The sequence below is a fragment of the Urocampus carinirostris genome, chromosome 16 (genome assembly GCF_059441175.1).
Source record: "Urocampus carinirostris isolate Australia breed hairy pipefish chromosome 16, RoL_Ucar_1.0, whole genome shotgun sequence".
Classification (NCBI taxonomy): domain Eukaryota; kingdom Metazoa; phylum Chordata; class Actinopteri; order Syngnathiformes; family Syngnathidae; genus Urocampus; species Urocampus carinirostris.
The window spans coordinates 21,148,168-21,173,154 of record NC_142364.1 but is presented as its reverse complement, the minus strand read 5'-3'; the positions used below and the strand labels follow the sequence as shown (position 1 = coordinate 21,173,154).

Sequence of the window (24,987 nt, the reverse complement as noted above, 5' to 3'; positions counted from 1 at the left end):
AAAACAAAAGCCAAACCTGACATGGTAACAGAAGAAGGGATGGCAGCGGCATGGAAATGAAGACTATGATGACAGTGAGAATGACCCTACACAGTGTGTTGTCCGAGCATTACCTTCTCCACAAGGTCCAGAAGCCAGCCGACGCCCCCAAAATTTATTGAACAGGAGCGGCAGATAGTCTTTTGATGCCAAAGGTCCTAGTGCAATCTACTTTCAATTTAAGTTGTATCCAATGTTGTACAAAGGTGGTCAGTGATATTATTCGATTGATCAATTATTGCTTTAGGGGACTGTCAGGACCAGAACGAAGACAGGACCCACTTGCGTATGTTTCTCTTAGTTTTATTTAGGAAGAAGGGAAAGGATAGTATACACGATCCATAGATCGCTGGCATTTCCGTGGCGAGCGATGGCAGTGTCGAGAGCGGGAAAAAACAGATCAGTGGCCGGGACGGGGGAGCAAAAACGTAGTCAAGTTCAGAAAATGGGTCAGAGCCGGGAATCAAACAGAAATCAGAAAAGGAGAGAGTCAGGGTCGGAAGTCTTGCCTAGCGTAGCTGAGGTTCGCAGACGGACTGACAACGGGTGACGGGAAGACGGGGGTTTAAAATGAGACAAGCAGCCAATCAGCGTCCGAGGCAGTTGGCACCAAAGGCGGAGACTCAGGTGCCTCGCATCAGTAATCATGACAGGGACAGTGTGGAATATTTAGTGCTTCCTATCAGTACAAAAAACTTCATTCAGTAAAAAACAAAATATACATTTGAATAATTGGCAACAATACATGACTTCTCATTCTAATGTTAATTTGCATGGATATTTAAAGGTCGAGAAATTGTATGTATTTCTTTTATATAGAGTAATCCATACCTAGTAGTTGCCGCCATGTATGTCTGGCATCTTGCTGCTACGCTGTGGTCATTTTGCACTTGTTTTTATTCTCATTAGACATTACAGACCCTTTACTGGTCAAATATTACACAATGTACCCTTATGGGAAGGGTGCATGATTTGAGGTGTCCTTAAAAGGGTGAAAGTTAAACATTTTCTCAACATTTTCTCCTTGTTAACAATGACCAACTGAGTTTCAAGAGTCCTCGCGCGTTATTTTCCATTGCGCCTATTTGCTTTTATCCTTTTATCAGAGGAACACAGTGGAACACATAAGGTTTGAGGAAAAGGGGCTGGGTTGAGTGCTGTAAAGGGCCAACCCAAACCTCCAAAAAGATAAAAAAAAGAAGAATTTACTCAAGCATGTCTAAAAAATAACCGTACGCGCATCATAATTAAGCTGACTAAGGCTGTAATCATGACTTTGAGCAGAGAGTAACAAAGTTTCAAACTCCGTACAGCTTCTTAAAATTGTCACAGTTGCCATGGCGCCCAATTGGTCCCCGCCGCGTTGTGCCAGTTTCTGTCACAGTTGCCACGGCGCCCAATTGGCCCGCCCATGGACACCAGCTCAAACGTGTTGACAGATTGCTCCCTGACTACTTAAACACTGTCTGTGAGTCGCCTGGTGTCAGAGCGTCTGCAAAACTCCTGCTGAACTCTGTTGTGATATGTCAAGCCTGTGAATCCCCGTTTTTGCCTGTGTTTTGCTCTTGTTTTGCCAAGCCTTGTGAATCCCCATTTTGCCTGTTTTTTGCTCTTGTTTCACCAAGCCCTGTGAATCTCCGTTGTTTTTTTTGCCTGTGTTTTGCACCTGTTTTGTTCTCGCCCTGATCTGTTTGATCTTGACCATTTCCTCATTCCGATCAATTTACTTCGGCGACCAACGATCCCCGGATCGAGTGTGCGCTCATTCCTCTCCCCAATAAACTGTGAGTAACGTTACGCGATTGGGTTCTGCTTCCGGCCGGTTTCCTGTTCTGGTTTGTGACAAGAATACGGTAATATATTACCATAAAACCTCGTGTATAATAATCAGTTATATATATATTTTTTTAAAAATGCGCATAAAACACAAATAAATATAGTATGAGCAAAAAATAATGCAACCTTTTTTTTCATTTCTGTTTGGACCACTGTTATACTCTTTTGATATTGGCCTGAGAAAAATGTATCAAACAGTTAATAGCAAAAAGGTGTGTTTTTCCGCAAAAAAGGAGGACAAGTTTCAAACAAATCACTTGACAGATGAATGTGTGGGAACACCGTCCAACATTTCCTTCGTCACACGTTGAAGGTCACGACTCTCGCTCTCCCACCCTGTCTCCTTCCTCCCGTGCTACCTTCCTGTAGTCCTCCCTGCACCTGATATTATTTTCACCCCCACCCCGAGTCCCTCAACTCCCGCACGCATCCGCCATCGCAGGCGTTTGAACTCCCCCCTGTGTTCCATCTGCCCCTTTGCCACCTCACCCACAGCCTCACAGCAGACCCACCTACTCAACGGGTGCTCCACGTGCATGCACGCGCAAGGCGTCGCCACTGTGCTAAGTTAGCTCAGCGGGAGGGAGGCGGTCGGGCTGCCTGGTGTCGAGAGCCTCCAACTTCTAAGGACCAAAAGTGTGACTAAAAAGCTCGTGTTAGGAAATATCTTTCTTTTCAATTGGAAAAGTGTTGCGGTCTTGAGTCCAATGCGGTGACATGCGGTCAGGAGGTGTGTGAGACTGTGCCTCACCTGTCATCATGAAAAAAATGGATCCCTTACTACTTAACACTTTGTACTTTGATGCCACAGTGCGCATACCTGTCATCATCGGCCAATTGCTCCCCTTATTAATGATTGCAATTCCCCTTATTGAGCAATAATAAACCTTACAAACACAGCGCAGCACCCATTTACTCACAGAAAGACAGGCTTTGTAGAATATCTTAAAAATATTGGCACTCTCCGATGATGTTGTGGTCTGCTAGCAGTGACCAAGACGATCCGGATAAGAGCTGGAATGGGCAAGCAAGATTGGTCTTACAAAAAACGAGTTTTAACAAAAGGAAATTAAAATTTGTTTTCAAAGATTTTTAACTTTTTTTTAAACAAGCAAAATGGTCTGGCGTTGCCGGGCAAATAGAAAATTGGATTAGGCTGATTGGAGTGGCGGTGGTCGAGAGCTGCAGTACCAGAGGGCGTTAGAGACGCAGACCACACGAAGTTTATTGATTTTGTTGGTATTTATTAGGAGTGCATTGATATGTAACCTAGCTAAAGACACTCGCCAAGGCCTAAAGTACTATTGTATCAATTTCTACGGAAAACGGTTCAGCCATTTCGGAGGATATAAGTTACACAAAAACACACACACACAAAACATGATCTATAAAGTACTTAAGAGTTGTTTACATTTTGTGATTTTAATTTTTAATTTTATTTTTTTAAATATAGTTTGAAGATCACATTTTTTACGTACAAAAAATGTTTTACCTCTACACAATTTGAAATGATAAAAAAACGTAAAATATGGAAATAATGTATAAATTGATCAGTATGATTAAATCGCATGCGGATTTTGTATATCGAGGTGGGATCTTGTTCTCATTATCAGCGAAACATGAGTAAATGGTTTAATGTATTCAGTTTTACAGCTTTACTCCTTTGGGTTCACGATTTACGGATTTTCTTTTATTCTTTATTATCATTCAAAAAGCTAAATTTTCAGAATATATTATGTGAATAACAAATACAATTAGCAACGTATTACTCCGCTAAGCAACTGTAGCTTCAGAGTGAAGCAAAAATTCTCTTGCCTCATGACAGATGGCAAGACCGAGGATTCGGATTTGGCGCTCAATTCATTCCCAAAGAATAGATTTTTTTGGTAGTATTAGGAAGCTAACAGCAAGTTAAGTCATCCAGTATTTTTTTTTCTTGTTGCATGGACTTTTTATTTTTTGTTTTAATTTATGGAGGATTAACAATCTATTGATGCTTTTATTCAAAAGGAGCAGCACTTATACTTGTAAGTTATGGTGAAATAATACAACTTTTTTCTATGCTATAGTTATTATATTGCTTCACTTTGCAAATGCAACCATGTATAAAGGGTAAATTAATTTATTTGTAAATCTTCACATTTTTAGCTTATCATATTTTTCTGTATTATGATTTAATATTCAGCCTTCTTTCGTACCCTACCCTACATTCTAATCACGGATGACAAGGGATTTTTTTAAGCATTACAGATTTGTTTACAAACATTTGGAGAAGAATGATGTTTGTATTTATATGCGTGAACTGGTTTATTTTGACAGTTGAGTGAATGCAGTTTTACACCTAAACCAACTCACCACCTTGTACAGCCCCAAGGAGGGGCTATGATTAATTGTCATACATGTTTGAAATGGTTAAAAAATTAAACACAAACTAAAGGTTTTAGCAATAAGATGAGACTACATCAGATGAGACTACTGGACTGAGGTCTCTATTTTCTTTCTTATAGAAAGAAATATGAATAAGAGTTGTTATGTGTAGGAAAAGTTTCATCTCCCAAGGAGCAAGTTGAGAGTATTCTCTTTACTGCCCTCGACGAAAGGGAGCATTTGGTTTGCATTTATTTAAATAATTGTAACTTCTGATAGCTGTGAATGGCTGGCAACCAGTTCAGGGTGTCCCCTGCCCACTGCCCGATGATTGCTAGGATGGGCTCCAGCACCCCCGCGACCCTACTGAGGATAAGCGGTGCAGCTAATGAGATGAGATGAGATGAAATGAGATGAGATGAGATGAGAGCTTTTGATAGAAAGGTCCTAGAGACACGCTTTTTTTACATAACCAGAAATTCATGGGGCCCTAATAATATCATCCAATGGGCCGGGCCCCTCCCGCTGGCTATATGTTTGACAAGGATGTCCTAGATAATACAAGTTTGAGTTGATTCTGATATTTGATACCACATTTTTTCAGACCTGTTAGCACAAATACAGTACTCAACTCTTCATAGCTAGTATAGATAGAAATCTTTAATAAATTGAATACAAGATACATTTTTCAAGTACGGTACAAGTCATGAATCCTAAAACTTAATAGCACAATTACTTAAAATTGAATCATATTTTGAGCAATTTTATATTCTTCAAGTGTATTGTGTCATTTAGGCTAGGTATTTTTGGATGCAAAGTTTTTTATACTACGTTACGGAATTTTTACCTGAAATGCATGTAGGTGGGATTATGATATTCTTTGTCACCAGATCTCAGTCACTAGCTTGGAAAGAAAATTCTAAAGAACCTTCAAATTATGTAACACCTTTCAGTAATGTAAGTAAACACAGAGCTTCTCTGTCGTGCCACATGTTTTGCTATGATGATGATGTTGATGATGATGATGATAGAATGAGTCGACACCTACTAAAGTATGTTACATTGTATTACATGAGGAGTGTCGAGGGCGATCTCTCAGTTTAGGATTTGTGTGCTTCCCCCACCTACTGGCAACAACAAATCTAACATTGTTTTTCTTACTCAACAACATGGTTTCTGGCCCACGTGTCTGTGGGCAGTTTCTGCACACACAGACACACTGCATTGCAAAAGAAAGGCTTATATATATATATATATATATATATATATATATATATATATATATATATATATATATATACATATCTCCTCATTTGGACTGCTAAATGGTGCCTTGGCTGTACCATCCGTCAGCCGAAGAGCAATGAAAAACAGCTATTCATATGTCACGCCTGTACGGTTGCTATTGAGGGGCAGCACTACGTAGGGCACATCTGCCGTACCTTTCTGAGGTTGAATGCTTGAATCTGAAGTTTGTACTGTTTTGATTTTCTTGTTTTGGTTCTTATGCTTTCTGACGTTTCCAAATCATGCTTGTACAAAGAAATATGAATAAGAGTGGTTAGGTATATGAAAAGTTTCACCTCCCAAGGAGCAAATCAAGAATTGACATGGGCATAAACACAATATCATGTCCACTAATGTTGGAAAACAATTAATGTATTTAGTTATATTTTTCAGTCGTGAAATGATGATTTGTAGCATCAAGTATGCATTTTGGACCTGATCAAATTCCACTTTTCATGATATGTTGGACATCCCTGGACCAACAGACTCATGATACAGTTTCTTTCCAAAGGCCATCACCACCCTAACCAAGCGCACAAGACTGTGAAAAATATGTCTTCATCTTTGTATTCGTAGTAAAATCAATAAAGTATCTTAATTGCTTATGAATGACATTGAACTTCCATCATTTGTACTATTGTTCCGATGCACTTAAAGTACAACTAGGAATTTTTGTCTATTCTTTCTAACATTGATTTTGTCTTTATTCTTTTTTGAGTCTTTTTACATGTTTTTCCTGGAGTGCCATGTATAATCTCGTTGTAAACAATTCCGAGTCAAGTCAAATCATGTTTATTTGTATAGCCCTTAATCATGAGAAGTCTCAGAGGGCTGCACAGACCATATATTATTGCAAACTTCAGAATATTGTACACTAAAAAGACCTACAAAAAAACTCTGCTTGGGGAAGATAAAGAAACCTTGAACAGGTACAGCACATGAGGTAATCCCCCTTCCAGGATGACCAGGCTGCAATGGATGTTGCATTAACAAACACTAAAAATTAAGATAAAATAAAGAACAAAAAAGTATGATACAAAATAAAAAATAAAATAAAAAGGATGACCAAGCATGCAATGGGTTGTAGCATTAACAAACAATACACAGATGTAGTTAAAAATATAGGTCATTCTGTCATGATTACTGATGTGATTCACCTGTTCCCGCTCATTTGGCGCCAACCGCCATGGGTTCTGATTGGCTGATGTCACTATTTGAACCCTGTCCTGTCAGTCCCCTGTTGTCAGTCCCCTGTTGTCAGTCTGTCTGCGAACCTCAGTGTGTACTAGGCAAACCTTTTTCGACCCTGACTCCTACCTGTCCCGTTTTTGCTCTCGTCTGTCTCCGGCTACGACCTGTTTTGATTCTGACCATGTCTGCTCTCCCATCCCGGCTTACAACCTCTTTTTGTCTCCGACTACGTCTACTCTCCCGTTCTGGCTTAAGACTCGTTTCCGACCCTGACCACGCCTTGCTCTCCCAGTCCCGGCTACCAACCAGTTTTTCCGTCCCTGACACTGCCATTGCTCGCTATGGAAGATCCACTTCCGTGTTCGGATCACAATCCAAGTACGAGAGCGACTTGCTTCCCGCGTCCAGCGAACAGCGGCTCGTGGGCGCAGCCCTTCCTCTTTCCTTCAATATAACTTGTGGTAAATGCGACGCAATTGTGTCCTGTCACCGTTCTGGTCCTGACACATTCATGAACTATGGAATATAAGTGTGTTTTGAGCCTAGATTTAAACAGTTCCACTGAGGTTGCAGATCGAATCTCAGGGGGCAGAGCATTCCACAACATCAGAGCCTGAATAGAGAACGCTCTCAAACCTGCGGATCTCTTCTTGACTCTTGGGATCACTAGTACACCAGCATTTTCTGAGCAAAGGCTCTAGACAGGGACATAGGGGGAAACTAAATCTGAAAGATATGAGGGAGCAAGTCCATGCATGATTTCGTATCTTACTAACAGAACCTTAAAATCACATCTTAAGCTGACAAGGGGCCAATGCAGACTAGCTAAAATAAAATTTGGTTAATGTGATCAAACGTTCTTTTCTTAGTTAAAGCCTCGTATGCGTAGTGGCACCACAATGTTGTGTGTATCGATCACAAAGTCATATGCATTCAACTCAGCCTGTCTTGGTTGTTATTGTCGCTTTATGTGTTTAATTCACTTTGTATCATAAGGGAGTGCCCCATCATGTATGTTAACAATGTTCGCTAGGTTGTTGTCCATACCTGTCATCCTCCACGGCTTCATGCCCATACAAACTGTCGTATTTTCCTGTACAAAATACAAAATAATTGTACACCATATTTATTTATTTTCGGAATGATGCATGGTGTATGATGGGAAATCCCCAGGCGGCAGACGGATGCGCACAGTAGCATCAAACCGCTCGCTTCGTTTGCAACGAAAAAAAGATACAGAGATAGAGGCTTCCGCGGCGAACTCCTTTGACTTGATTGATTTGCCGTTTCGTGATAGTCGGTGTATACTGGATGGTACCTATCATTGACAAATTTGCGTTTTTCCGTACAGATTTCCTTGTACGCCGTACTCGTCTTAAAATGCATAAAAAACATACTTTGTACGGCAAAACCTTACAGGTTGACAGGTATGGTTGTCGGTGACAAAATAAATAAATACATGTATTTAGTGACAAAAAAACATTCACATTTTAATTTTGTCAAAACTCACGAGTATGTTGTCTTTGCTTTTTCAAAGCGAGGGGGAAACATGCAATATATTTTTTTGCTTCCTTTCCTTCTACTGAACAAAAAAAGCAAGAAATTCGAGCGACTTTTTACAGAGACTCCATTTCCCGTGATGCACCGTTCGCCGGCATGCACGTGTCAACAGTGCCAGCAAACCGGACCAGACGTCACATTCCAGCATTCCCTTTTCCTTCTCCCTGTTTGTCATTATATAAAAAGCGAACCCGCTTATGTTTTTATTTTATAAATAATACTTAGTTTCCCTTTCCCGAAACTCATGGCGCAGCATATTTGATACAAGAAGGTGAACCCGGTTTCCAGAGACAGATTCTCGTTTCGGGTGAGCAATACAGTAATCTCATTACCAGTCAGTGTATGTGTATGTTGTTTCCAATGCTAATAAGCACAAATAGCGGAGGCTGTCGTTTCAAATTGCCATTTTTTTACACATATGTTGTTATTTCTGTCCCTTATCTGGCAGATGTAATGGTTTTAAGTCCATTCCTCAGCTGCTGTTGTTTTGCGGTTGTTAGCATTAGCCGGCTGGTTAGCCGCGAAGTTGGCTTCAGGTCAGCTTTGTGCGTTCCTTGGCTGGGTTTCCTCACTCAGGCGTGAGTTTTATTTACCTCAATTTCTCCATGCGTAGGCATTAGGGTGGTTGTTCGAACTGTAATCTTTTGGTGTGCATATTTTGAGAAAATATTGTTGTGTTGTGCTAAAGCTTTGCGGCTAAATGATGTAGCTTCTCAGATATTATGGGCGTGGTTATGGTAAAGTAGAGACAAAGCTAGTGACAGGTATGTTTTGATCAGGGTTGGGTAGGGTTACTTTAACTGGATTACTTTCAATGACTTTTGGATTACTCCAATACCAAATATGCTAATAAAAGACAAAAGAAACTAAGTATGAATGAAATTACAAAATTTTCTGCTGGCTTGGGGAGTAATGGAATACATGGAACGGCAAAAATGATGTTGGCAAGCTGTTTGGATTTATTTTCATTTTGTCTCTGTCGCATTTTATGCTAGTTTTGCCGGATATCAAAGAGATCAAAGCCAGGAGAGAAAGCTTACCACGTGTTGTGAGTCATAATTGTATTCATATTTAGTTTCTTTTGTCTTTTATTAGCATATTTAGTATTGGAGTAATGCAAAAGTAATTGAAAGTAATCCAGTTAAAGTAACCCTATCCAACCCTGGTTTTGATATGAAATTATTTTCACCCCTGATTGTTTTCAATGCCTTTTCTGGCATCAAAACTGGACAAACTATCAAAAAGATTGAATATAATTCTCCCATTCACACATTTAAAGAAACTACCTTGTATGTAGCAATATTTGATAACTACTAGATAGATAGATACTTTATTCATCCCCGTAGGGAAATTCACACTTCCAGCAGTGTCCTTGTGTTGAAAATAAAAATAAAATAATAAAGTAAAACAAATATAATACATAAATACCCAATGTAACTTGTTGATATAGAGTATTTAAATAGTGCTACATAAAATACACACTGTAATAAAAATAGGGTAATATGCAATGTGGGGGTGTGGTTTAATGTGGGCTTTTACTCCCCCGGGCGGAGTTAAAGGGCCTCATTGCATGAGGAAGAAATGATCTCCTCAGTCTGTCCGTTGAACAAGACTGTGACAGCAGTCTGTCGCTGAAGCTGCTCTTCCATCCATCCATTATCTGCATCGCTTACCCCCAGTAGGGTCCCGGGGGTGCTGGAGCCCATCCCAGCTATCTTCGGGCAGCGGGCAGGGGACACCCTGAACTGGTTGCCAGCCAATCGCAGGGCACACAGGGACAGACAATTCGCTTGCTCATTCACACCTAGGGACAATTTGGACCGTCCAATTAACTCCACACAGGAGGTTCGATCTCACGATCTTAGAACCGTGCCGCACACGCGCTAACCACTGCGGCGCCGTGCTGCCTCTAACTACTACTGATATCCAAATATTGAGTAGTCAATACAAATAGTATGTAAAGTTCCCGTCCTGCTGCAATAAAAGAACTGCATTATATTTTAATATTAACATACGGGGTTAATACGGGTGCTTGAAATCCTTAAAAATGCTTGAAGTTTAATGTTGTGTTTTCAGGGATTGTAAAATTCCTCAATTTTTGGTGAGGTGCTTGAAAGTGTTGCAATTTTTTCTCAACAAGTCTGCTTAAAAATGATGGCGACAGTGCTCTCTGGTGTCTTCGCGTCACCATTACATTTTCTCTTCCCTCGTGATTATCGGCAGCTGTCATTAGTTTGTATGGTATTGTCCTATAAAGTGTCATCGCCCCTTCATGTTGCGCCCAAGAGTAAAGCTGCATGCTACAAATAAACAGCTCTATGACATGTGTATTACCAAGCTTGACGTGTCAATTATGGACATTTATTATGGGCCGAGCAAAATATTAAGGTAGCGTTTCCTAGTTGTAAATTCCTATGGGAAGAACTCCCTGCCACTGGAAATGTCAATATTACTGTTTATTTTTACTAGGGCTTACTAGATATGCTTTGGTCAGAATTCAATTATATCACGATACCAAGGTGCCGATTGGATTTATGTCACGAATCTCGATAATTGCGATTCTTCAAGTTCAATTTGAAATTCAATTTATATTTTTTCAAAACCCTTTGCTGCAGGTAAACATTGCTGTCCGAAGTAATGCTTTAAGGTAATAAAATACAAAATTTTTGCAAAAACTAAAAGAAAGCACCTGAACTGTGAAATTTAAATTTAAAGTGATTGATCTTCGAAATATACAGAACTCTGGATCGCTGATAAACGACAACAAACAAAACCTACAGACCATTTGATACAAGCAGGTTTGGATTTTACATTTTTTGGGCGCCGGCCCTAGTTCTCATTAATTGCTTTCTTTCTCCATTTTCCGTTTGCTTTCCCGCATTTTTACGTGCCAGACGTGGTGTCACAATAATCGATTCAGGGTAGAAATTTAAGTTTTAAAAATAGCCAAAAATAAGATCACAATACAAGACTACAAAGACTGAACTTGGACTTTTTGGAGCTCCGCAGAATTCGATTTGATTTAATTTTTGTGTTCAAAGTACTGCATGGAATGATCGATGTGCCTTTTGATCAATTTTTTGAGTTCTGTCGTGTTGATGGTTTACGTGGTCACAGATATAAGTTACAGGTGCCTAGACCTACCAGCAACTTGCATGGAAACTTTATTTCTTTCAGGATACCAAAAATTTGGAATTTTTTGCCTGACCGGGTTATTAGTGCAAATACGGTGCAAACCTTTAAGCAAAGGTTGGCAGAAATAGATTTGTCAAATTTTCTTAGGGGAGGGGGTGTAAGGTGACCAAATTTGGCCATGCTCACTCTCAGCATTAGTTTTTTTTTGTGTCATGTTTTGATTAATGTATCCAACAATACCTTCAATAAACATTTCATTTCAATATATACATGAATCTTTTTTTTGGTCTCAAAAAATTCCACACATAATTCAGCTCCACTACTATATTCGCGATTAACCCAAGATCTAAAAATCACATGTCTTGATAAATGCACACGCAGGTTTAATAATAATATAAATCACAGATATATTTGTGAATCTGCAAAATACATGATTCACACTGAATTTCTTATTAAATGGATAAAATAAAAACGGCTTTAAAGATCCATAAAAACTGCTTGATTTGGCCAATGAAAAAGGTGTACGAAACCTGAATATAATATTTTTCTTTCATATTTGTTTCATGGAAATTTACTTTTACTCTTAGGGACCAGATTGTATAACGTCTAATGTAACTCAACCGATACGAGTACCATCATACTCGGCCATCCCCAATGATATCCCTAAGATCTACCTACATTTTTGGCTCATCATGCTTGTAACATTCCTTGGATTCTTCCCACAACGACTGACTTTGGCATGCAGATTGAACGTGTACATGTGGCCGCATGCTGCCTTCTAAAGACTTAGGGACTTTAAACTCTACATAGGTCAACATGACATTATTTCGTCTATGCACGTGACACAATTTATCATGGCCGTGTAAAAGCAAATGACCGGCACCAGAACCTTAAGATTAGGGTCCTGTGAGTACCGATACTTGCACTGGGTTTTCTAGAAATAAAAATCAGAATGTTGGACTCTCATTGTGTAGTCTGTATGACACATAAAGACATGTTTTTTTTAATGATGTTATGCGTAATTATGTTTTAAAATTGTCTCTGTAAATTTCCTCATGGGTAGAAGATGTTGCTTCATTTTTTTGTTTGCTTGTCATTCAGGTTCAGCAGCTGCTTTAGCAATTGTTAACATCTTGTCAAATGTCATTCTATTTACTGGACACTACCAAAATTCAATTTGCGCTTATCCAGATGGCATATTTTTGTGAATAGAAAACAAATCACAATGAAAAGTTTCAAAATGTTGTCCCCTCTCAATGTAAAGAACAATCTTAACATTTCAGTTGAAAAAAAAATAAAAATAACTTTTAAAAATGCTATGTTGTTGTGCAATTATATTAGAATTGCAAACTTTGTGCAGGAAAATGTTTTCTGCTTTGTCTATTTTTAGGGATTGATTTATTAATATTTAATTCCGCTGCAGTTGCACGTAAGAGTGTCACAGCCTATTGATCAATTGATCGAGTGAACCTCTGTCCTCACAGGTCAGTAAAATAATGATAACCTTGCTTCGTATCTGCATTTGTTTTTCTTTCTTTTTTTATGAGAATATTTTTTACAAGGAAAAAGTTCAAAATTGCGAGCAATAAAGATGCCCCCAATTGGATAAATATATTTTCGAATTTGCAATTATGTAGTTATAGATTAATCTCATCTCATCTCATTAACCGTACCGCTTATCCTCATTAGGGTCGCGGGGGGGCTGGAGCCCATCCCAGCCATCTCCGGGCAGTGGGCAGGGGACACCCTGAACTGGTTGCCGGCCAATCGCAGGGCACACAGGGACAGACAACTCATTCGCTCATTCACAGCTAGGGACAATTTGGACCGGCCAATTCACCTGAAATGCATGTCTTTGGAATGTGGGAGGAAACCGGAGTGCCCGGAGGAAACCCACGCAAGCACGGGGAGAACATACAAACTCCGCACAGGAAGTCTGGAGCTGGATTTGAACCCACGACAGGTTCCCATGACATGAACTGTGCCGCACAAGCGCTAACCACTGCGCCGCCGTGCTGCCCAGTTATAGATTAATAATCCTATAAAATGTTATGTTGTTGTTTGAAAGCTTCATTGCATTCTGAGTCAAATTCAAAGTGAATGTCAATTTTCTAATGATGTGTGAGAGGATAGTGAGCTCACTTAAGTGTTGCCTTGCACTAAAAACAATAGTGTGTTTAGCTTAGCATTCTCCTACAGACACACGTTTGTAGTTTTATTCTATCTTGGGTTTTGTCTGTGGCATAATTTCCTGCCACTCTGTGACCAAAACAAAACCACTATGCTTTCTCTGAGTCAAATTACATATTTTATAGAGGCATCCAGTTTGTTAGAGCCTTAGTTCTATTGTGTGCGCGCGCTTACAAGAGAGTAGTTTTATTCATGGTTCTTGCCCATCCTCGTGGCTCTCTTATTTCCTCACCACTGTGTCTCTAATAAACAATGGCTTATTATGTACACAAACTAATGCAAGTATCCACACACAAACAAGTCTGGCCCCTTCACTCTCATGTGAACCGGCTGCTTTTTACACCTTTTTGTATTTAGGTGATTGTAGTCTCCAGACTGAACATCTCAGAGATGTTAATGATGAAAGCTTGAAATGCTTAGTTTCAACCTTTTCATCCTAACCTTATCCCTGCTTCTCATTTTGTTATCTAGCAATACCGGCCTTTGGTTTTATATCAATTTATTTAAAGTTGTAGGGCCAGTATTTTAGTATTCAAACAACGGCAAAATCAACTCGAGTTATACCTTTTGTTTTGGAAGTAAAGTGAAGGCTTTCCAGCTTCTGTTAACTCAAAATATTCAGGGCTCAGGTAATTTGCCAATCACTGGTGGTCAGCAAGAGGAAAAAATGTTTTGAGAAGTTCTACATCAACCGTCATTAACAAATGTCTGAAACAATTGGCTGGATAAGATGGTTTAAGACAGGGGTGTCAAACTCATTTTAACTCTGGGGGGCCACATGATAGAAAAAACATTCTCTCAGGGGCCTAGTAGATTAGAGAGAAAGAAAAAAAGGGAGAAATCAATAAGAGAAAGAGAGGGAGAGAAAAGTAGAGAGGATGAAACAGAGAGAGCGAGAGAGAGAGAGTGTGTGATAAACAAGAGATAAAAAGAGAAATGGGGGAAAGAGAAAGAAATCCAAACAGAGGAGAGAAAAGAGAAGGAGAGAATGATAAAAGGGAAGAAAGAGAAAAGGGTAAAGCAAGAGAGAGGGGGGGGGGGAAAGAGAGAGAAAAGGAAGAGAGAAAGAGCCAAAGAGAAAAAGAGAGAGAGAGAGAGAAATAAATACAAGTACAGCGTTTGTTAGAGCCACCTGGCTTTGGCAACATCAAGTGGACATATTTCAACTTGCAGCTTGTTTTTCTCATACGTTTATCCGAGCTTTGTCTAGCCGGCCTGATCCGGCCCGCGCGTCGCCTGTTGGACGCCCCTGGTTTATGATAATTGATAATGTAAATATTTGCAGGAATACGAACAGCAAATGGTAATCATAAAAATTGGGAACAACGTTTCTAAACCAGGCAGGAGGAACTGGAAAAACAAAGAAAATAAAAATTATGTGAAGGAAATAATCAAGAGCAAAAGTCTTTCATTTTTTTTGTACCTTAAATTTTAACATTAGTCTAAAGATGTCAACTTCACTAAAGGTGGGTTTGTAGTGTCCTTGTATAGTTAAAAGTAGAATATTTTCTCTATTAAATGTGTGTTAACAATGTCCAACTTATTTCTAAGAACTCTTAGGTTCTTTTCCATCGTGCCTGTCTATCTTACTTTTAGCAAAGCTAGGAGTTTTTCTGTCAGTGAAGCATGAAAATGACAAACGTAAGAACAGTCTTTTTTCAAGTGCAGCCCAAACAACAACAGAAACCCCCCAAAAAGATGTAAAACAAGTTCATTCAAGCATGTCTGAAAATGCACGTACTTTCATGCACAACATAAGGAGCATGACAGAGGCTGCAATGATGACAAAAGCAAAAAGATGGCGTCAGCGAGTAGAAAAGTTCCAAATGCTGTACAGCGCCTTTAAGGATGCATGCGAGCGTTTCTATTTCCAGCAAAATCCATAACTGGTGCAGATACTTATAACCATTATCATAGTGTATTATTTTATTGTGCAATACGGGCTACATAAAAAAATCGCACAAATGTTATTATTGTTTTGTGTGTCTTTATTTTAGTTTTCATTTACATCATACTTCCAAAGCTTGGGTAAAAACATTACCAAAAACTTGGCACTTCATAGTTTGGTGCCAAGCAACCAATTATCAATCCATTCTGTTTGCTGTCAGATCGATAACTGTGAAATTATTTATTGCATCATCTGTCCGATAATAATCATTTGGAGAACTTTTATGCATACCAAATTCAATAAAACACTTCCAATTATCTTTTTCGATTAATTGCATGCTGAATCTGTTTCGATATACAGCGACAAACAACCCTTTTGCTGACCCTACCTTTGGAAATAGAAACTATTGCTAAGCCAGCCGTCTGTAGTAGACCAGATTAGATGTATTAGCCGCCCTCACTGCATGTGGTGGGAACCCTGACTTGCATTCCCACTGTTTAGCTCCAGGCTAATGCTTCTTTATGTCTGCTTGTTGTGTAACGACAGGCATCTAAAGGATAGTAGACAAGTGGCAGAGTTGGTTTGCGGAACATGACCAAAATAATTACAAAATGTTCTGGGTAAATGTTAAAAAAATAATTTGACTGCAGGGTCAATATCGATTGGCAACAGTTTGCCCTTATGCAGTACAACTCAAGGACGTCTAACTAGGCTGCAATAGCAGTCAATAAAAATATGGAATGTCCACATGAATATAGTTGTCAAAAATGCAACTTGGCTTTCAGTTAAAAAGTTTGTCCCCTTCTTATTGTGTATGTCCATAAATGCTGAAGTCAGAGTTGGAGAGCTGGATTTAGTAGTTTAGCTAAATTTCACCTGTTTAAATCTGCAATATGTATGAATAAATTTGGTAGAGCGCCAAACACATAGCCGTCAAATTCTACGTAATTATTGCATACCAGTACCTGTGCCTTGATATCAGGCTGGATATACACGTTTTTTTAGACCTTTGTGGTAGATGACAGATTATTTAATAAAATTAAGAAAAAGTATCTCCCAACAAAAAAAGAAGGGGGAATTAACGGATCCAGCGTTTTAAAATAAATTGTATTCATCATATAAGATTTAACTTTACAGAAAAAAATGGTTAAGAAAATATAGACATTTCGTTTTTCGTATATAGTGTTTTGCCTCAGGCTATTTTTTACACTTTTAATGTTTATTTTCTCCCAAACAAAAACCTACTAATTAGTTGGTAAAAATTGAAATAATAATTAATTTTCCAATTTTACAAATTATCCATCTGTCACGTCAGATTATTTTCTTATTTTTTTAGTGTTATTTTACTGGAAAAACAATAAAATATAAATAAATGATACTTTACAAAAACGGTTTGTGTTGCAGTTAAAGTAACATGACTACAAAGAGGCTTTATTATGTTCTATGTTTTTGCCCATACTGAAATAAGTTCCGTATTCCCTAGAGCTGTAAATGAATCAGTTTTAAAACACTGCCATTGTCAAGTTTGAAGAATTGACAAACATTGTGTCATTGTCACCACCACTATTTTAGACAAATTTTGAGGACTCTCCTGTGACTCGGTAAAGAGCGGCCCACATGCTCCAGGGGAATAAATCCTCTTTGCATGGCCAATGATCAAACCTGTGATGTAAAGGAGCTTAGCAGCGAGGGCCAGGAGGTCAGGTGATCGCGCACAACAACCCTGACAAGCGGGTGGGCAGAGTGGCGGGGAAATGAGGTGGAAAAACTAACAGCGAAGCAAGTCAGGATGTTTGGTGACAGTAGCAGTGGGCTGCGTGTCAGTTTTGTTGTCATTTAAAGACCACAACTGTCAATGCTGAAGTGATGGCGCTTGTATGGATGCTCGTTGATAGCAGTAATGTGATGCAATGTTTTCAGATTGTGAGGTAAGAGTTTCGCTGTTGTGATACATATGATGATTAAATGTACAGAGAATATGTTATCCAACTGTTGCTGACTATGCGCCTGCAATCTCCTCCCACGTAGGTCACTTTCCTTACCCCCTTCCCCATCTTGCCACCCAGCCTCTTCGGTTGTCATGGAGAGCTCATCAGTGGCGTCTGCATCTTCGGAAGCTGGCAGCGCACGCTCGCAGGAGATTGAAGAGCTGGAGCGCTTCATTGACAGCTACGTGCTGGAGTACCAGGTGCAAGGGCTCCTTGGGGACAAGGTCGACGACAACTTGGACCTGGACGATAGTGGGAAGGGGCTACAGGTTAGCAAATTGTTTCGCAGATCCTGCTGACACTCAATAAATAACATGTACACACATCTAAGTTTTGGGGGGATATATGTAAAAAAACGATTTGTGTTTTTTTTTAAATTATCATAGTGACATGCATTAACCTTGGGAATAAATTGCCCCCTTTTTCAGGGCCCGGTCACACAGCCGTTTGCGGCTGAATCACGGCCAGAAATTTCTGCCTGTGAGGCGGACGCTATTGGACGCTTTGAGATCGCCATACAGACGAGATACAGCAGTGCTTAACACGCGGTCGGAAATTCACGTGCGGTTGGCAGCGCAAAAAAATTTGCGCTGCTCAATACTTTAGAGCACGGGTACACAGCCTTTCACGGGCGTATCGAGGCTGAATCACGGCCAGAAATTTCTGGCCGTGAAGCAAATGCTGTTGGGCGCTGTTGGATGCTTTGAGACCGCCATATAGACGAGATACAGCAGTGCTTTACTCGCGGTCGGAAATTCACACGCGGTTTGCCGCGCGAAAAAGTTTTGAGCTGCTCAAAACTTTGAGCACGTGTTAACCGCGGGCGGCACACGAGGTAATGACGCGGAAATGACGCGGAACGACGTGCTCTGGCCGCGGCCAGGGCTTGGTTACACATGGGTAGGACGGGAAATTTCAGCGGGTAATCGTGGGTGGAGCTTGGTAATAGCATGTTCTGCGCCTGTATCGCGGTGTTATTACGTGAAATTAGCGTGTTATGTGTGTGACGGTCAAACGCCTTTCTCCGCGTATATACAGCGCGATTTGCCGAGCACACGTCAGTTGTGCTCGAGACGTCAAGGGGTGGACATGGATCCCCGTCACCGTAGTGACCTCGTCTTAATCCATTTTTATTTCTTGACATTTATTTTCATTTCATAACAAGATAATAAAATCAAAATGAAAAACTATTACAATAAAAACATATTGGCTTCTTCGGTGCCATAGCTTGAAATCTTGATCTTCACGGGACGGTGTCTTGAGCGGTTATGATTTCTACAGCCCGGTGTTATGCCGAGAAATGCATCCCTGCCGAGATTTGCACCCCCTCGCTACTACAACCACTTTTACCTCGTTTTATCTCACTTTTATATCACTTTTAGGGAATGTAATGGCGAACATATGCGTAGGAGTCGTATTTGGGCACAACACCGGCTCGGGAGCTTTTATACCCGTGGTCCACACGAGAAAATGACGCGGAAATGACGCGATGAGGAAGCGGAACAGTCGCCGGCGTCTGTTTTGCGGGCATACCACCGATGAACAGCGGGTTGGCCAATTTTGCGCATTTTCCATCGCGGGCAACCACCGGCAAAAAAACCCCGCAAAATTTTACCCGCGATACAGACGCAAACGGCTGTGTGACCGGGCCCTTAGGGTTGCTGCTTGCTGACCATTATTTACTTTTTGATTCCTCAATCGATGTTGAGTACCTAGTACGTACAAGGGTCAAACTTACCTCATAATTACGTAGTTACCGACTGAGTATGCGACTAACAAAAAAACAACTATAGATCAACAAAAAAAAAACAACAGAATACAGAATTACAGTAGAATAAATGCTTTCAATTGTATTTTTAAAAAATTACAACAAAATTGGAGGGTTCTCCTTTCAGAGTAAGAAAGCGATTTAGAAAGCTACTGGCTAGTTGCACGCTAGCATCGTGTGACTTCAGCAAGGTCTCCGCGATAATTAAAATTCAACCATCCCAAATGTAGCGATTTCCCAAGAATTGTAGCTCCAGGTCATCAGTTTCATGGGTAATGGATCTGGCGTTGGTATCTAGCTAGTCGGCAACTGATTTTTTAGCCTAGCCGTAGCAGTAATCCGGACCTGAAACCTCACTATTGCTTTCTCCCCCGATGCCGCCTTAGGCAATTCTTAGGTGCGATAAAAATCCACGGAGCTCCTGCTAGTGGTCACTTTTTCTTTGTGTTCTTCTGACTTTCTTTATAGTCCGATTTAATTGATGAATTTATTTTCAATGTAACAAACCGCTAAAGATAGTAGCTTTTACTTTTGTTTTTGTGGCACCCACCTTGCCTGTTATACCTTTAACATCACAGTCGCACACACAGTCACACCCACCCAACAATCACTGGCCTCTGATTGGCCGGTGCAGTTAAAACCCAAACTAATAATTCTGGCTGGCGAAAAACTCCATCTCTCAAATATCAAACTATAAATCCTTAAGACAAAACGCAGTGTCTTGCTATTTTACAAACACACTACATCACATCGCAATATCGATTAGATTTTGGTTAATAATGAAGCGTTGATCAATCCCTTGCTGTATCATGGTAGTCTTATCAGAGTTTTGCCACTATGACGATTTTTCATCGTGCGTTGTGTACTGCATTCTGATAGGCTAAACAGTAACCTCTTTTATGCCGATTCATCAATGAGATTGCGGTCTTAGTTGTACGCATACGTAAAACAGTTTGATGAATGTACATTATGTATGCCTAGATGCTCTAGACCGATGGCAGGGCCCAAAATACAGTGGAAGATGCTTTCTATCACCAACAAATTGGACTTCTCCACCCGCTTAACCTACTCTGGAATTTCAACAAATCTGCGAAATCCGGTCTCTAGACAAAAGCTATTTCTTCAGCACATTTTATTTAATTGTGTTTGATGAGCAAAGTTATTTTGTAAAAATGTCACAAAATACTGCAAACAAGGATATCAACATATTTGCCTTCAGTGCAGATTGTACTGGATAAAGAGAAGTGCATGCGCCTTTTGTATAGCTCCGCCCATTCCCACCGCTCACCTAATCAAATTGCTCAAGGTGCTTTGTTAGAGTTTCTGGGTTTTTAAAAGTTTTTATGTGGCTTTTCATCATAATGCATGTTAACAATGAACATAGATTGTTTAATGAGCTTCCATGTGGAATTATTTACCGATTTACAGACAAAACAGGATCTGTTGGGGGGACACCTTGACTGTAAACTGGTTAAAATTGTGTCCCATGCCATAGTCTGTGTCGTCTCTGCTTCAAGCGTTCGACAATAGGCTCCATAAGTAACAATACAGTAAGTAATTGCGCACGGTCTACTTTTTCCTCGAGCCATATGTACTCATGAAAAGAGCCATATAGGGCGCCGAGCCATAAGTTCTTAACCCCTGACTCAAAGAAATGCTTCTTTTTTTCGACATACTCAGAAATTGATTGTGGGCCAGATTAAATCATCCAACAGGCGAGATCTGGTCCACGAGCCGTATGATTGACATTGCTGTTATAAATAGAAACAGTATGTATTCCTTGCTTCTTATAAGGATTATATAAGGCATTTCATTTTTTGCGGCGACATACCTTTTTTTGTTTTGTTTGTTTGTTTTTGGTCTAATAAAGGCTTATTCAACATTTTGGGTTGCGGACCCCATGCCTAAAGGGAAAATAAATTTTCTATATTGTCCACATGATGGCTCCAAAATATCATCTAAAGTAAAAACGTAGTTTTCTGAAATTATTTCTGCCCGTTAGTGCAATACATGCAGCAAGATTTTGTTTTAAATCATAATTTAAGAGTATAGAAATGATTTGTTAAAAATTAACTTTTGTAAAATACAGTACTAAATAATATATACTCACATATATGCCTTCATGGCATACAGGCGGCCCCATAAATCTGCTTTAAAATAGCCACTTACTAAAAGCAATTCAAGACATTAAAGCGTGTACTAAACATTGGTGATAATTTAATTATTTAATATAGTGAGTGGTCTGCAACATTATTTTACTTGAGTTTTTTTATCAGATAAGGTAATATTTAAAAACTCTATTACATATATTTCATGTCACAGCCCTTTGAGACTACACAAATATGATTTGACTTGACTACTTATATTTGTTCAACAAATGTTTGAGTCTGAAAGTACTCAACCTACTTCCACTTCACGATTGTTTCTCACATGTTGTTGATTCTTACAAAATATTTTCAGTTTTTTACCCTTAAATTTGAAGCCTGAAATATGGCAAAATTACCAAAAGTTATGAGGGGGGCCAATAGCTACAATACGTACAATAGGCACTGTATTTACTCATAACAAGACCAGTCGTTTTATTTTGTCATTGAAATGTTTTTCTTTTTTTTTTTAGTGGACTGATGACTGCAATGAATACAAAGACTGCAGCTGGACATCATCGCACGTGAGAAACTCCTCAAAGCCAGTACGTTTGTGTCCTGTTATTTTGGATTTAGCCTTTACCACACCGGGATGTAAAATGAGCATTGTCCCCCTCGCCCCTTCTGTGCAGGATGATTGGGAGCACAGCAGTAACGGAAGTGCAGGGTCCAGGCCCAGTTCTGGGTCAAGGCCGGGTTCCGGCTCTCGGTCTGGCAGTAAGGGTCGAAATAACTTCAAAAGCTCAGCCAAGGTGCCAGCTGGAATCATTAGTTTTGTTTGTTTTAAGTCGCAATAGTCTGATGATGTACTGTACATTTCTGTTGTGTGGCCCCTCTCCCTTCTGTTGTTTCTGTTTTAGAATGGAAACAAAGATGTCTCTTTTGACATCCTCGGCACGGATATATGGGCTGCTAACACAATGGACTCACGTGGGTACGTGCATTCCTCTTCATCCTCCCCACCTGACCTATTCCTGATTCAGGTTTTTCTGAATTGCGCTACCAGTTAAAACTATAGTGTAAATTAGAATATGGCAGTGTATATTTATTTCCTCTCCACATTTTACTGTATTTTTAAAAGTTGATTTTGGGTTGCTCTACCTGCTCCCCCAAAATAATTGTGTTTTTTTGTTTTGTTTTGTGTTTTTAAATTAAAATGCAGATATTTTTAAGTTTAAAAACAATACCCTTTAAATGTATTTCAATCATTCAAGATTATTTGAGGGATTTCTGCTTTTGCTTTCCTAAATTTTTTTTTATGTGTTTTTTAATCAAACGGAGACAGATAGGTTGGAAAAATACAACAACATTTTTTTGCACTTTAAATATCCATCAATAATACTCAGGTGTTTGCTATTCAGGTTCTTTGTTGATTCCTTTCTGCTTCAGATGGCTCAGGTCTACTACACTGACAATATTTTGAAAATGTCATTTTTGTCTCTGGTTGACAGGGGTACTGGTTGGGATGTGCAGCCAGAGAAGCTAGACTTCAGTCCGTTACACAGGAAACACACAAGATCTCTACAAAAGCACTTGCCTCACATCGAGCGAGAGAGGTATGATCTGTAATTCGTTTGTCCAAATTTGCTTGGTCAGCGTTCATGTTTTCATTTGCCTTTAAGGCCTTTCCTAACGTTATACATTATTTATATTGTTTGTCCATTACAGGGTGAGCAGAAACACGTTTGAGGAAGACAACGGCATAGACTTAAATGACATAGAGAAGTTCTTGCCCCATCTGTGCTCTGTAAGTTATTTTTTTTGTTAGTAGACATGAAAACAGTTTATCATTCTCGGCCTAGAGTAACTTTAACACTGGTATGTGTGGCGCAAAATCTTTTGGATGAACACTCGATTCAGCCTTCAGTTCAAAGGGGGGCGATTATAAATAAATCTCTGGTGACACCTGGCGGATTTTTACTGAAATGCAGTGTAACCAACTACAAATTACACCACTGCCTCCCGGTGGTGTATTTGTGTACTGTACAGTTCAGCAAAAGCCAATTTAACATCAACTTGAATAGTTGTAAGTTTCTGAATAACATGATCGATATTACTGTACCCCTAAAATACACGTTTCCAGCCAGCAATGCTGCATGAAAGTTAACCAGCCTTTTTAACAGATGCTCATGGCAAATCTGGCTACTGTCATCAGAACCTGCATAGGTACAAGAGCATTTTAATCTGTTAATGTTTAGAATATTTTATGAAACCTGATAACCATAACTATTCCCACATGGTGAAAATTGGAATCGTTTCACCAGCAATTCTCGATCATAAAAACGCATGCCTAATATCTTGGCGGTACTGTTGTATACCTTTTACTTACTATAACTGAATTGTGCCTGTAATATATTGACTTTACCAGTATATAATATGTTTCATTTGAAATGATTGTTGCATAAGTTAATTACATTCTCTCCTCTTGATCATTAGAAAAACATCTACTTGTGTTATCATTATTTTATTCATGATGAGTGTTATCCCTATTAGTAGATTTGTTCACTTTGGGATTCCTCTGCTGCAATGATGATTTACAATGTCTATAAAGATTAACAGCCACTCTACCTCAAGCCATGACCTAAAGCAAAGGCCGCCCATGTTTATTCATTGTTGAATTACAATGATCAATTCATCCATCCATCCATCCATTCATTATCTGCACCGCTTCTCCTCAGTAGGGTCACGGGGGTGCTGGAGCCCATCCCAGCTTTCTTCGGGCAGTGGGCAGGGGAAACCCTGAACTGGTTGCCAGCCAGTCGCAGGGCACACAGAGACAGACAACTCACTCACTCATTCACACCTAGAGACAATTTGGACCAGCCAATTTTAACTGACATGCATGTTTTTTGGAATGTGGGAGGAAACCCACGCAAGCACGGAGAGAACATGCCTCAGAACTGTGCCACACTTGCGCTAACCACTGCACAGCCGTGTGGACCCGATCAATTCATCATACTTCTAAATTGGGTTTTGACTGTTTGATTAGGAAGTAAAGCCTTAATTGTTTAGAAGAAATTGAATTGATATGTAAGAATTGGTATTGCTACCCAATGATGTTTTTTTGCTTTCATGCTTACACCAAACCCGTGTTGCAGAATATGTGGGAATCCCAATAACAATTTGGAAAAGAAAAAAAAATCGCACTTACATTCTTTTCCATCATTTTTCACCATAATAAGCAAAATTAAGAAAACCCGGTTATTTGCCCTGCTCCCTTACAACCTGCAAGAGGTATTGCAAGAGGATATCTTCTTGAACATCTTGTCAACAAGTGAAATGCGTAAAATTCCTTTTGCAGATGTGCTACCACTCTTATCAAGCACCTAGCATAGTGTTTACAAAGGTGATTGGTTTTTGGCCACTTTGTCAGGCATGGGCCTCCATTCACCAATGTCACCATCTTTTCCTTCTTCCTTGTCCAAGGCAGAAAGTCTTCCACCCGCTCCCGTTTCCTTCCCTTTTCGGCCTGTGTGTTGTTGGTGCCTTTATGCAGGGTGGCGTTCTGAGCCAAGATTGGCCTGCTCCCACTGTTAAGACGGTTCCCTCATTGTATAGTTCATGAGCCAAGATGCTGTTTCCAGTTATTAATTT

General features: G+C 39.7%; 1 protein-coding gene across 3 annotated transcripts in view; it reads left to right on the top strand.

Moving 5' to 3' along the window:
• Positions 1–8,410: 8,410 nt before the first annotated feature.
• Positions 8,411–24,987, top strand: part of ctif (CBP80/20-dependent translation initiation factor) — a 56,029-nt gene continuing 39,452 nt past the window's right edge. For 2 of the 3 annotated variants that reach the window (XM_088355980.1, XM_088355979.1), the window contains exons 1-7: positions 17,278–17,421; positions 17,522–17,750; positions 21,867–21,938; positions 22,026–22,145; positions 22,254–22,327; positions 22,845–22,949; positions 23,062–23,140. In XM_088355980.1, the coding sequence (XP_088212106.1) occupies positions 17,360–17,421; positions 17,522–17,750; positions 21,867–21,938; positions 22,026–22,145; positions 22,254–22,327; positions 22,845–22,949; positions 23,062–23,140 (741 nt within the window). In that variant the 5' untranslated portion in view covers positions 17,278–17,359. Of the gene's footprint in view, positions 8,588–17,277; positions 17,422–17,521; positions 17,751–21,866; positions 21,939–22,025; positions 22,146–22,253; positions 22,328–22,844; positions 22,950–23,061; positions 23,141–24,987 lie in introns of those variants that run through there. The other variant, XM_088355982.1, reaches the window with a different exon arrangement.